The sequence below is a fragment of the Manis javanica genome, chromosome 4 (assembly GCF_040802235.1).
Source record: "Manis javanica isolate MJ-LG chromosome 4, MJ_LKY, whole genome shotgun sequence".
Classification (NCBI taxonomy): Eukaryota; Metazoa; Chordata; class Mammalia; order Pholidota; family Manidae; genus Manis; species Manis javanica.
Genome location: NC_133159.1, coordinates 55,068,939 through 55,083,677, shown reverse-complemented (window position 1 = coordinate 55,083,677; position 14,739 = coordinate 55,068,939). Strand labels below are relative to the sequence as shown.

General features: G+C 36.8%; 1 protein-coding gene across 7 annotated transcripts in view; it reads left to right on the top strand.

Annotated features, from left to right (window-relative positions):
• The window catches only part of DNAI4 (dynein axonemal intermediate chain 4), a 106,180-nt gene that overhangs the window by 18,250 nt on the left and 73,191 nt on the right, over positions 1–14,739 (top strand). For 6 of the 7 annotated variants that reach the window (XM_037024271.2, XM_037024269.2, XM_037024268.2 and 3 more), the window contains 2 exons: positions 7,382–7,566; positions 9,929–10,041. In XM_037024271.2, coding sequence (XP_036880166.2) covers positions 7,382–7,566; positions 9,929–10,041 — 298 coding nt within the window. Of the gene's footprint in view, positions 1–1,380; positions 1,434–7,381; positions 7,567–9,928; positions 10,042–14,739 lie in introns of all 7 variants that reach the window. The other variant, XM_073234106.1, reaches the window with a different exon arrangement.

The following is a 14,739-nucleotide window of genomic DNA, read 5'->3' as shown; positions in this document are numbered from 1 at the left end:
ATATGAGGCACTAATTCTATTTAAGGGTTGTAATTAGGAAGGAAGAAGAAAAGCTATAGAGGTAGCAGACTTTACAGGAAGAAAATATGGGAGGATTGATTACTTCTTTGATATATCTTCTTGTAGAGTAACTTAAGCATGTATAGGTTTTAAACTACTAATTAAATTGCGCACACACATTAACATAATAGGAATACAGTTACATAACCAAAGCAGATCTATAATTACCATCTCCAGAGAAGCCAAGAAAACCAATTAGGCACCCTAGGCATTTGTGAAAATTTGTCTATGATATGATGGATATTGTCCAACTGTACTTGAACAGTCTGAGAGAAATCAGACAAATTAAAACAACCCATTCCTGGGAACTGTTCACATCCCATATGTCCTTTTAACAGTAGATAGTCTGTAGTTGTAAGATTTTGGAGCGCTACAACTTGCACTTCTCCTAATTCTTGGTTGAGTTCCAACAGTATAGATTCAGTCAAATTTGTTGTTTTACTGAAAGCACAGGCCAGCTTAGATATCTCCTTCTTCATTCCAATGGCAAGTCCAGGAACCGGTGGGATGGATGCAGGTACAACTGCAGCATTGCCTGGATCTTTGTTGAGGTTTTTTTGATGATCATCTTCTGGTATGACTCTTCCAGAGAGTGCTGATGTTGGAAGTTCTTCTTCATATCATATCTTACTTCATTTTCTGGGTAGCCAAATTAGGCTTTGATCCTCTGTATAAACACAAACAGACCATTTGCCCACACTTTGATATGCCCTTTATACCATTGTGTAGAACTGATTGGAGGTCACCACAAAGGAAGTGTTTGTTTTTTTTAAGAGAAAGGAATATTATCAGAAAAGTGTACCTCCATAGCTGATCATCTGACACCCTTTCATTGATCAAAGTTAAGGATATTTAAAGCATACATGAATCATTGATTTACAGTTAGTTTTATCCTATCAGGGAGTAATCCCCCTTCTCTTACTTTCTTCTTTTTTTTTTTTGTTACCTTTAATCTACACTTACATGAAGAATATTGTGTTTACTAGGCTCTCCCCTATACCAGGTCCCCCCTGTAAACCACTTTACAGACACTGTCCGTCAGTATAGCAAAATGTTGTAGAATCACTACTTGTCTTTCCTGTGTTGTACAGCCCTCCCCATTCTCCCCCCCCCATGCATGCTAATCTTAATACCCCCTTTCTTCTTCCCTCCCCTTATCCCTCCCTACACACCCATCCTCCCCAGACCCTTTCCCTTTGGTACCTGTTAGTCCATTTTTGGGTTCTGTAATTCCGCTGCTGTTTTGTTCCTTCAGTTTTTCCTTTGTTTTTATACTCCACAGATGAGTGAAATCATTTGGTATTTCTCTTTCTCCACTAGGCTTATTTTACTGAGAATAATACCCTCCAGCTCCATCCATGTTGCTGCAAATGGTAGGATTTTCCCTCTTCTTATGGCTGAGTAGTATTCCATTGTGTATATGTACCACATCCTCTTTATCCATTCATCTACCTATGGACATTTAGGTTGCTTCCAATTCTTGGCTATTGTAAAAAGTGCTGCGATAAACATAGGGGTGCATCTGTCTTTCTCAAACTTGATTGCTGCATTCTTAGGGTAAATTCCTAGGAGTGGAATTCCTGGGTCAAATAGTAGGTCTGTTTTGAGCATTTTGATGAACCTACATACTGCTTTTCACAATGGTTGAACTAATTTATATTCCCACCAGCAGTGTAGGAGGGTTCTCCTTTCTCCAAAGCCTCGCCAACATTTGTTGTTGTTTATCTTGGATGGCAGCCATCCTTACTGGTGTGAGGTGATATCTCATTGTAGTTTTAATTTGCATTTCTCTGCTAATTAGCGATGTAGAGCATCTTTTCATGTGTCTGTTGGCCACCTGTATTTCTTTTTTAGAGAACTGTCTGTTCAGTTCCTCTGCCCATTTTTTAATTGGGTTATTTGTTTTTTGTTTGTTGAGGCATGTGAGCTCTTTATATATTCTTGACGTCAAGCCTTTATCGGATTTGTCATTTTCAAATATATTCTCCCATACTGTAGGGTTCCTTTTTGTTCTATTGATGGTGTCTTTTGCTGTACAGAAGCTTTTTAGCTTAATGTAGTCCCACTTGCTCATTTTTGCTGTTGTTTTCCTTGCCCGGGGAGATATGTTCAAGAAGAGGTCACTCATGTTTATGTCTAAGAGGTTTTTGCCTATGTTTTTTTCCAAGAGTTTAATGGATTCATGACTTACATTCAGGTCTTTGATCCATTTTGAGTTTACCTTTGTATATGGGGTTAGACAATGGTCCAGTTTCATTCTCCTACATGTAGCTGTCCAGTTTTACCAGCACCATCTGTTGAAGAAACTGTCATTTTGCCATTGTATGTCCATAGCTCCCTTATCAAATATTAATTGACCATATATGTTTGGGTTAATTTCTGGAGTCTCTAATCTATTCCAATGGTCTGTGGTTCTGTTCTTGTGCCAGTACCAAATTGTCTTGATTACTGTGGCTTTGTAGTAGAGCTTGAAGTTGGGAAGTGAGAACCCCCCTACTTTATTCTTTTTCAGGATTGCTTTGGCTATTCGGGGTCTTTGGTGTTTCCATATGAATTTTTGAACTATTTGTTCCAGTTCATTGAAGAATGTTGCTGGTAATTTGATAGGGATTGCATCAAATCTGTATATTGCTTTGGGCAAGATGACCATTTTGACGTTATTAATTCTTCCTAGCCATGAGCATGAGATGAGTTTCCATTTGTTAGTGTCCCCTTTAATTTCTCTTAAGAGTGACTTGTAGTTTTCAGGGTATAGGTCTTTCACTTCTTTGGTTAGGTTTATTCCTAGGTGTTTTATTCTTTGTGATGAAATTGTGAATGGAATTGTTTTCCTGATTTCTCTTTCTATTGGTTCATTGTTAGTGTATAGGAAAGCTACAGATTTCTGTGTGTTAATTTTGTATCCTGCAACTTTGCTGTATTCCGATATCAGTTCTAGTAGTTTTGGAGTGGAGTCTTTAGGATTTTTTATGTACAGTATCATATCATCTGCAAATAGTGACAGTTTAACTTCTTTACCAATCTGGATTCCTTGTATTTCTTTGTTTTGTCTGATTGCCATGGCTAGGACCTCCAGTACTATGTTAAATAACAGTGGGGAGAGTGGGCATCCCTGTATGGTTCCTGATCTCAGAGGAAATGCTTTCAGCTTCTTGCTGTTCAGTATAATGTTGGCTGTGGGTTTATCATATATGTCCTTTATTATGTTGAGGTACTTGCCCTCTATTCCCATTTTGTTGAGAGTTTTTAGCATGAATGGATGTTGAATTTTGTCAAATGCTTTTTCAGCATCTATGGAGATGATCATGTGGTTTTTGTCTTTCTTTTGTTGATGTGGTGGATGATGTTGATGGATTTTCGAATGTTGTACCACCCTTGCATCCCTGGGATGAATCCCACTTGGTCATGGTGTATGATCCTTTTGATATGCTGTTGAATTCTGTTTGCTAATATTTTATTGAGTATTTTTGCATCTACGTTCATCAGGGGTATTGGTCTCTAATTTTCTTTTTTGGTGGGGTCTTTGCCTGGTTTTGGTGTTAGGGTGATGTTGGCTTCATAGAATGAGTTTGGCAGTATTCCCTCCTCTTCTATTTTTTGGAAAACTTTAAGGAGAATGGGTATTATGTCTTCTCTGTGTGTCTGATAAAATTCCGAGGTAAATCCGTCTGGCCAGGGGGTTTTGTTCTTGGGTAGTTTTTTGATTACCGTTTCAATTTCTTTGCTCATAATTGGTTTGTTTAACTTCTGTGTTTCTTTCTTGGTCAGTCTGGGGAGGTTGTATTTTTCTAGGAAGTTGTCCATTTCTTCTAGGTTTTCCAGCTTGTTGGCATATAGGTTTTCATAGTAGTCTTTAACAATTCTTTGTATTTCTGTGGAGTCTGTCATCATTTTTCCATTCTCATTTCTGATTCTGTTGATATGTGTTGATTCTCTTTTTCTCTGAATAAGTTTGGCTAGAGGCTTATCTATTTTGTTTATTTTCTCAAAGAACCAGCTCTTGGTTTCATTGATTTTTGCTATTGTTTTATTCTTCTAAATTTTGTTTATTTCTTCTCCGATCTTTATTATGTCCCTCCTTCTGCTGACTTTAGGCCTCATTTGTTCTTTTTCCAGTTTCAATAATTGTGATGTTAGACTATTCATTTGGGATTGTTCTTCCTTCTTCAAGTGTGCCTGGATTGCTATATACTTTCCTCTTAAGACTGCTTTCGCTATGTCCCACAGAAGTTGGGGCTTTGTGTTGTTGTTGTCATTTGTTTCTGTATATTCCTTGATCTCTATTTTGATTTGTTCATTGATCCATTGATTATTTAGAAGCATGTTGTTAAGCCTCCATGTGTTTGTGAGCCGTTTTGTTTTCTTCGTAGAATTTATTTCTAGTTTTATACCTTTGTGGTCTGAGAAATTGGTTGGTAGAATTTCAATATTTTGGAATTTACTGAGGCTCTTTTTGTGTGCTAGTATGTGGTCTATTCTGGAGAATGTTCCATGTGCACTTGAGAAGAATGTATATCCTGTTGCTTTTGGATGTAGAGTTCTATAGATGTCTATTATGTCCATCTATTCTAGTGTGTTGTTCAATACCTCTGTGTCCTTACTTATTTTCTGCCTGGTGGATCTATGCTTTGGGGTGAATGGTGTGTTGAAGTCTCCTAAAATGAATGCATTGCAGTCTATTTCCCTCTTTAGTTCTGTTAGTATTTGTTTCACATATGCTGGTGCTCCTGTGTTGGGTGCATATATATTTAGAATGGTTATATCCTCTTGTTGGACTGAGCCCTTTATCTTTATGTAGTGTCCTTCTTTATCTCTTGTTACTTTCTGTGTGTTGAAGTCTATTTTGTCTGATATTAGTACTGCAACTGCTGCTTTCTTCTCGCTGTTGTTTGCCTGAAATATGTTTTTCCATCCTTTGACTTTTAGTCTGTGCATGTCTTTGGGTTTGCGGTGAGTTTCTTGTAAGCAGCATATAGATGGGTCTTGCTTTTTTATCAATTCTATTACTCTGTGTCTTTTGATTGGTGCATTAAGTCCATTTACATTTAGCGTATGTATTTATTGCCATTGCAGGCTTTAAATTCGTGGTTACCAAAGGTTCAAGGTTATCCCCTTTAGTAGCTTACTGCCTAACTTAGCTTTCTTATTGAACTGTTATATACACTGTCTGGAGATTCTTTTCTCCACTCCCTCCTTATTCCTCCTCCTCCATTCTTCATATGTTGGGTGTTTTGTTCTGTGCTCTTTTTAGGAGTGCTCCCATCTAGATCAGTCCCTGTAAGATGCCCTGTAGAGGTGGTTTGTGGGAAGCAAATTCCCTCAGCTTTTGCTTGTCTGGGAATTGTTTAATCCCACCATCATATTGAAATGATAGTCGTGCTGGATACAGTATCCTTGGTTCAAGGCCCTTCTGTTTCATTGTATTAAATATATCATGCCATTCTCTTCTGGCCTGTAAGGTTTCTGTCGAGAAGTCTGATGATAGCCTGATGGGTTTTCCTTTATAGGTGACCGTTTTCTCTCTAGCTGCCTTTAAAACTCTTTCCTTGTCCTTGATCCTTGCCATTTTAATTATTATGTGTCTTGGTGTTGTCCTCCTTGCATCCTTTCTGTTGGGGGTTCTGTGTAATTCCGTGGTCTGTTCGATTATTTCCTCCCCCAGTTTCGGGAAGTTTTCAGCAATTATTTCTTTAAAGACACTTTCTATCCCTTTTCCTCTCCCTTCTTCTTGTACCCCTATAATACGGATATTGTTCCTTTTGGATTGGTCACATAGTTCTCTTAGTATTGTTTCGTTCCTGGAGATCCTTTTATCTCTCTCTATGTCAGCTTCTATATGTTCCTGTTCTCTGTTTCTGTTCCTTCAATGGCCTCTTGCATCTTATCCATTCTGCTTATAAATCATTCCAGGGTTTGTTTCACTTCTGTGATCTCCTTCCTGACATCTGTGATCTCCCTCTGGACTTCATCCCATTGCTCTTGCATTTTTCTCTGCATCTCCATCAGCATGTTCATGATTTTTATTTTGAATTCTTTTTCAGGAAGACTGGTTAGGTCTGTCTTCTTCTCAGGTGTTGACTGTGATCTTTGTCTGCCTGTAGTTTTGCCTTTTCATGGTGATAGAAATAGTTTGCAGACCTGGTACGAGTGACGGCTGAAAGAGCTTTCCTTCTTGTTGGTTTGTGGCCTTCCTCTCCTGGGAGAATAGCGACCTCTAGTGGCTTGTGCTGGGCTGCTGTGCACAGACAGGGCTTCTGCTTCCTGCCGGGTTGCTATGGAGTTTATCTCTGCTGTTGTAGTGGGTGTGGCCTGGCTCTGGCTGCAGCTCCAAAATGGTGGAGCTCTGTTGGATGGGGAGCGGCCAGGAGGCTATTTATCTCCATAAGGGGCCTCCGTGCTCCCTGTTGCCCAGGGGTTTAGTGTGCCCAGAGATCCCCAGATTCCCTGCCTCTGGACTAAGTGTCCTGTCCTGCCCCTTTAAGACTTCCAAAAAGCAGTCTCCAAACCAAAACAACAACAGCAACAAAACAAACAAAAATAAAATTTAATAAATAATTAAAAAAGAAGAAAAGAAAAATGCACGATTTTCTTTGTCCTCAGGCACCGGTCTCAGGCTCCCACTCACTGGTCTTGCTGCCCTGTTTCTCTAGTATTGGGTTCCCTGTCCCTTTAAGACTTCCAAAAAGCACTCGCCAAAAAAAAATGGCCTCTCCCATTTCTTTGTTCTCCCGCGTTGGCCTCAGATACCCGCTCACCGGTCCTGCTTCCCTGTTTCCCTAGTATCCAGGACCGCACGCATGCACTGTGTCTGCTCTCTGCTGGACGGCTGGGGCTGGGTGTTCAGCAGTCCTGGGCTCCTTCTCCCTCCCTGCTGACTCCTCTCCTCCCACCGGGAGCTGAGCGGTGGGGCGCTCGGGTCCCGCCGGACCAGGGCTTGTATTTTACCCCCTTTGTGAGGCGCTGGGTTCTTGCAGGTGTGGATGTGGTCTGGATGTTGTCCTGTGTCCTCTGGTCTGTATTTTAGGAAGAGTTGTCTTTGTCATATTCCCATAGATATATGTGGTTTTGGGAGGAGATTTCTGCTGCTCTACTCAAGCCACCATCTTGGCTCTGCCTCCCCCATAAGTTACTTTTTTAAAAAGAATGCCTAATTAAGAATCTTTTTAAGCATAAAATCTTTTATTAAATTTTTCATGTTTCTACTGTCCGAGAAACATTATCCTTATTTTTTTCCACCCCTTTTATCTCTATTTTCTAGGACCTCTTATTCAGGAACTACATCTTTTTTACTTATTTCATTTTAAATAACCATTTTCCACAGGTGGTTGATGCATATGGAGTTGATGTTACTCCCCGACCTCTTTACCATCCAGATCCACAAATTGGTACAACAAAGCCAAATAAACTATTGACATCACAAGAAGGATTATTTTCACCAGAATATGTATCTTCCTACAGCCTTTATCAGCATACAATAAATCCTAGTATGTTAAGCCAGTTTACAAGGTAGAGTATATTATTCTTTGTTCCTTTTTATATCATATACATTGTCTTTTCATTGAAGTGGCATATATGTAATTCAGATGTTGCTTGTCTCCCAATTCCACTCTACCATCTCAGTGCACTATCTCTATGTTCCACTAATGTTTTAATTAAATGCAGAACTTTGTATGTCTTAAGAGTTTTCCTACACTCATGCCAAAACACTTGTGAAAAAGTGTATAGATTTTTTTTTTTTTTGAGAAGGCGTCTCTCATATTTATTGATCAATTGGTTGTTGACAACAATAAAATTCTGTATAGGGGACTCAATGCACAATCATTAATCAACCCCAAGCCTAATTTTCAACAGTCTCCAATCTTCTGAAGCATAATGAAGAAGTTCTTACATGGTGAACAAGTTCTTACATAGTAAATAAGTTCTTATGTGTTGAACAGTGCAAGGGCAGTCATATCACAGAAACTTTCGGTTTTGTTCACGCATCATGAACTATAAACAGTCAAGTCAGATATGATTATTCATTTGATTTTTATACTTGATTTATATGTGAATCCCACATTTCACCCTTATTATTATTATTATTTTAATAAAATGCTGAAGTGGTAGGTAGATGCAAGATAAAGGTAGAAAACATAATTTAGTGCTGTAAGAGGGCTAAGATAGATGATCAGGTCTGTGCCTATAGATTAAGTATTAATCCAAGCTAGACAAGGGCAACAAAACATCCACGGATGCAGAAGATTTCTCTCAAAATGGGGGTGAGCTTCTAAGCCTCACCTCTGTTGATCCCCAATTTCTCACCTGATGGCCCCCCTGCGACTGTGCCTGTCTTAGGTTGTTCCTCCCTTGAGGAATCTTACCTGTCTCTGGCTAACCAGTCATCTTCCAGGGCAATACAGAGAAATGTAAAGTTGGTAAGTGAGAGAGAAGCAATATTGTTTGAAAAGGTTAGCTTTTTACTTCTTTGCAGATTTATGCCCTGTGGCTTCTATGCCCAGCATTTGTCTTGAGGTATCTTTACCACTTGGAAGAATTATGATACGCGGTAATTTTTGATATGAGGCACGAATTCTACCAAAGGGTTGTAATTAGGAAGGAAGAAGAAAAGCTATAGAAGTAGCAGATGGAAGAAAACATGGGAAGATTGATTATTTCTTTGACATATCTTCTTGTAGAGTAACTTAAGCATGTATAGGTTTTAAACTACTGATTAAATTGCATAAAAGTGTATAGATTTTTACCCAAGATTTCCTGAAGAACCAAAAGATAGGGGTTATCATCACAAACCCATAGACATTTCTTCAGTTTCTTCAGTTCTCTTTAGTTTGTTTTATGCTGAAATTATGGGAGAAGTTGTTATCCTTCCCCCCCCACCCTGCCCCACCATTCTCCCGTTCAAATTTCTGTTCTTTTAGTGTTTGATTTCTCTCTTGTATAATTTTTTTTTGAAAATGAAATGTTATGCATTTATTATTTAGATACTTATTATATCATTGAAATTTTATTAATACTTACAGTCAAGAAGTTCAAAGTCTTTGTAATAATAAAACAGTACACCTAAAACAATCTAAAGATTATGGGGAAATATGTTAGTGTCTAATTTTCAGTCTGACAAATTAAAAGTTCCAGATATTAACTAAGCACGAGATTTTAGGAGAAAATATGTTGCTCTAGAATATGCCTCTAAATTAGCACACAATAATCATGGGAATGCTCTGCAAAACAAACAATATTCCAGTAAACTGTATCCACCCTTTTGGAGGGCAGCTGGGTCTATAAATAGGAAAAGGGGTAAAAAAAGTATATACTATCATGGAGTAATGTTAAACTCATATGTTTAAAGAAGTTATTTTTGGATTTCTCAATGTATTGATTTCACATCCAGTACATAGATTTTCTTTAAGTTTTGAGAGGACCTTTATAAAATTGAATAAATCACATTTAAGATGAGATTTGAATGAGAAGAAGCCTGGTGAAAAATGAAAGGAAGAGTGTTTTAAGCTGAGACCCTAAAGTTAGAGAGCTCCACAAGATTGAAGAACTTAAAAAAAAGTAGATGGTGGGACAGTGAAGAGTGTAAAAATGGAGAGATAGGGTAGGTAGGCTATATTTTGGGTTTTTATCCTCAACATATTGGGATCTGTTGAAAGGCTGTAGACATACACTTGGCATGTCTTATTTCTAAAATATTTTTAAAATGAATTTTACTTAAAAACCAATGCAATGTTTAAAGAACTAATTTTTCATCATTATTCTTATTTGATTATAGTATGTTTGATTTCTCAGTCTGCTAATGCTTTTGTTTATATATTTAATTGCCCATAAGTACATCTAAATAAATGAAAAATATTGCTTTTCATTATTAAAGGTCAATTTTAGGAAGCAGTACAGTTTCCAAGTCAAGTGTATCAACTACTGAATCATTTGCAGAAGACCTAGAGGAACCATCCTATAAACGGGAAAAGTTGACGAGTTTTACAGGTAATGAAAACGTAATCATTTATTTAAATAAAATGTGTATTATTTCTGTAGCAAATATGCTTATCTTTTGTCAGTTAGTTTAGATAAAAGAACTACGGCAATGATTCCCAAATGCTGGCCTGTGGAGTATCTTCATGAGTGAGAATTACCAGAGTATATTTAAAGTTCCCAAGGTGACTCTCTTATACCACCAGCCTCAGGAATTAGCTCAGACCCTCTTTTAAAAGAGCTCAGCTTCTAACTCAGGAAAAAAATAATTTTTATACATTGTGTCAGTGCTATAATAAGACATATCAGAATGTGATGGGAGCATTTAGAAAGATAACTCCTTTGTGGTGCAAAAGAAAAAAAAAGAATATTTGCAGGGAATATTATTGACTTTTGAATTGAGTCTTTAAAGATGAATAGTAATTTGTCAGGAGAACAAATGGGAGAGGCCCGTTACAGGCAGAGAATAAAACATGAGGTAAAGCAAAGGACTATGTAAGTAAAGATTAACAAAGTGAGGAAATAATGATTAATGGAAAAGTCCTGGAAAAAATGGGTACATACTTGGGGTTACTGGAAATGTTGATAAGGTTAGAAAAGTGTTTGATGGACTCTTCTTTTTGGTGTTAAGATATATAACAGGAATGGCTCTGACAAGTAACAGAATACCCAATTATCATTAGCTTAAACAAGTACTTATTTTTCTCACATTAAAAGAAGTTAAAAGGCAGATAGCTTTTAGATTTGATTTTATGGCTTAATTATATCATACTCTGCATTGGCAGGCCTGCCATTCTCTTTCCTTAATTAAGCTTTTTCTTCTTGTTTCTTGCCTCATAGTCTCAAAATATCTGCCCCACCTCTGAGTATTATGTCCACACGAAAGGCAGAAAGAAGTAGGCAGGCAGTAACACCAGTCATATCTCCCTCATTTATTAGGAATGTAAAAGCTTTCCCATAAGCCTTCTTCTTTCCTGTATATTTCTGCTTTTTTCTCGTTGGCCAAAACTGTGTCATATTGTCACCCTTAGCTTTGAAAGAGGCCAGGAAAGCTAAATACTTGATTTCCCAGCCTCTATTAGTGAAAGAGGCAAGAGAAGGGAGGGAAAAGAAAGCAGTCAGTCAGCAAGAGATTGACTGTTGCTGGAGAGAAGCTCATTGTCTCAGAGGCTGACAAAGATTAGATTATTATAACCTCCCCAGCTCTGTCTACATATATTCTTTCCACCCTCTAATTTATTTTTCCAAACAGTACCCAAAATGATCTTTTAAAAAACACAATCTAATCATATTGTCTGCTGCTTAAAAATTTGCATTTTCTCAAAATAAAGACCAAAATCATTATGTAATGATTTGCCTCAAGGTCTTCCTCTAATTCTCTGTATCAAAAACAAGCTAGCAAAAGTAACACAGCTTCACCTCCAGATCCTTGAAGAGTAATGTATCTTTATATTATATATCTTGGCCAGTTACTGACAAATTCTAACCACAAATTCAGTCTCTGAAGTGAATTACACCTAAACAATTCTATTGCTGCTACATAGTACAATGACTGTCACACAATACTGATGATCGTGAACATTTTTACAGCCAATTTGGAAAACAGTTTCATTTAATCAAGTTGACCCATAAATTCCACATCTGTATTTTCCCTAAAGAAGTGTTTTCTCATGTACACCAGGGTATTTTTACGTAGAGGTATTTTGAAACTGTTCATGATGGCCCAAAACTAGAAACAACTCAATATCCATTAAAGCAAAATGGATAAATAAGATATAATACACTAATCCAATGGACTACTAATTCTCAATAAATGAACAAACTAAGATAGTGTCAAGTGAATCACATCTAAACAATTCTACCCACCTTGCAAGTCTTTTACATGAGAGCAGTGTTTCTTAGTTTTGAATGCATGCTAAGGTCATCTGATATACATCTTAAAAATTCTGATACCTGAATCTTATCCCACACCAATTGAGCTGAAATGTCTGGAAGCTGGGGGTAGGCATAGGTAGAGGTGTGCTGATAAATGTTAAACTTCCTGCTCTGCAGTTAGGAAAGCCCTGATTTATAGCACTTGCCAATTTCCAGGTGCAAATATTTTCCATACAGCAGATTTCAAGCTACTAACATGAAAGTTTTGAATGGAAAGTTGAGAAGAGATGCTTAAGTGGCACATTATTATTCAGTATTCTCACAGATACAATAAATTTAAATAACTGCTAGAGTTTAGATAATAGTAAAATTTAATAACATAGTTAGAAAGTGATGAATCTTGAATACTTACTTTGTTTTTAATGTGATTTATTTAATTGTAAGTTTATATAAAATAATTTTGAAAAATTACTGTATTTAACAATTGGCTCACAGAATCACTGAAAGTGTAATGATTGGTTCCTACAAGTTGGTGCAAGCCTGCTCTAACAAACTTCTGGATATAAATATATTTTTAAATTTCCTATGTGATTCTAATGTGTAACACTTTTCTAAATTAGTATTAAAAACACTGATGTCCAGGTCTTATGTCCAGAATGCTGATTTAAATACTGTGGGATGAAGCTTGAGTATCAATATTTTTTAAAGCTTTCCCTGTGATAAGAAATATGCAGTAGACATTGAGAACCTCTTCTTTATAGAAGTTCTCAAAAGTTTGGTTTCCAAACCAGTAGTAGTATCAGCATTACCTAAGAATTTGTTGGAAATACAAATTTTGGGCCCCAAACCCAGACCTACTCTGGGGGTGGATATTCAGTTTCATTTCAACATATAGAGCATGGATATCAATATTCCTGTTTTATAACAAGAAAAAGTTGGGCAAACTGAAAACTAACAACTTTTCTTGGACCAAGTAGAGAACTGAATGGACAGGTCAAGCTCTAAAAATCTGGAGAGACAGGTAGTCTGGAGAAATACAGCTCTCAAGATTTGCTTACCATAGAATGGGAACAAACACATCAGTGATTATGTGAATGAATTTCTGGAGGATGAGTGCTTACTCATATGAGAGAAAGAAATTCCTTCGGGACACAGTCATGGACCTTCATGAGGGGTTCATTCTAAGAATCCACCAAATTTTCTCAGTGACAATAAGAAAGATATTAGTGGTTTTGACTAGGGAAGGAAAGGAGTAGACCATTAAACCCTCCCAGACTCTTTGCCCTAACAAAAGCCTATCCTCCAGCAGAAAAGAAAATTTGCCAGAGAATAATTTAGAAACTATATCCCATTTGGGGAAAGGTAATTCTACCCTAGCACCAGTCTTTCTTTCTCACCTAAGGGGGAAATAAAGAACAGAGAAAAGGGTTTTAAGGAATTAGATTGAGAATGCTGCACCCAGGGAAGGGAAAAGGTGACAAAAAGTAAGAAAGTAATACCATTGGAGTAGGAACAGAAATATTTGTGCACACCATAACTCTAAAACACAGGTCCACTGAAAGACTGAGATTTAGTTGGATTATAGAATATTTCCCTTCTCCCAATCCCTATCACTATACCAATAAGCCTGCAGGATAATAGTACTGGATCACAGCTGAAAGACCTGCAAGACACAGGCTTTCTCTAAGGAGCAGAGCTTCAAAGAAGAGTCCCAAAGCCAAGAGGGGACACAAAAACAAGGACAACAGTATAAAATTTGTGGAAGTAAATATCAGAAAAAATATCAGTGTGATCTTGGGTTTGGTGATGAGATGTTACATATGACACCAAAAGCATAATCCATGCAAGGAAAAATGGATAGATTGGAGTTTTTAAAATTTTTTTAATTGCTCTGTTAAAGGTAGTGTTAAGTGAATGAAAAGATAAGTCATAGGCTGAGAGATATTTGCAAATCACATATATGATAAGGGACTAGTATCACAATATATGAAAAACTCTTAAAATTCAACAATTAAGCACCTCAATTAAAAAGCAAGCAAAAGATTAGAACAAAGACTTTACCAAACAAGATATACATATGGCAGTTGAGCATATGTAAACATGCTTAGCTTTATTTGTTATTAGGAAAACACAGATTAAGACAATATCATGCATACCCATTAAAATGGCTGAAGCCCAAAAACCTAACAATACCAATTGCTGATAAGGATATAGAACAATAGAAACTCTTAGTTATTGCTGATGATAACAGTAACTTTGAAACATAGTATAGCAATTTCTTATAAAGCTAAATATATTATTAACATACAATCCAACAGCTCTGGTCCTAAGTATTTATTCAACTGATTTGAAAACTTACATCCACACAAAAATCTGCACTCAAATGTTTCTAGCAACTTAATCATATTCACAAAAAATTGGAAGCAACCAAGATGTCCTTCAGCAGGTGAAATGATAAATGAACAATGGTATACCCATACAATGGAATATTATTCAGCAATATAAAGAAATGAGCTATAAGTCTACACAAAAATATGGGTGAATGTTAAATACTACTGTTAAGTCAAAAAGTCTGAAAAGGCTAGTATGTAGCATTACATGATTCCATTTTTATATTCTAGAAAATGCAAAAATACAAAAACAAAATTGTTCTGTTGTCAGGGACTTGGAGAGCTTAGGGGGTTGAATAGCTGAGGCACAATAGATTTATTAGGATAGTGAAACTATTCTGTAGGATACTGTAGTGGTGGATATATGACATTATGCATTTATCAACATACACAGAATTTTACAACACAAAAAGTGAACTTTAATATATGTACATTTAATTTTTTT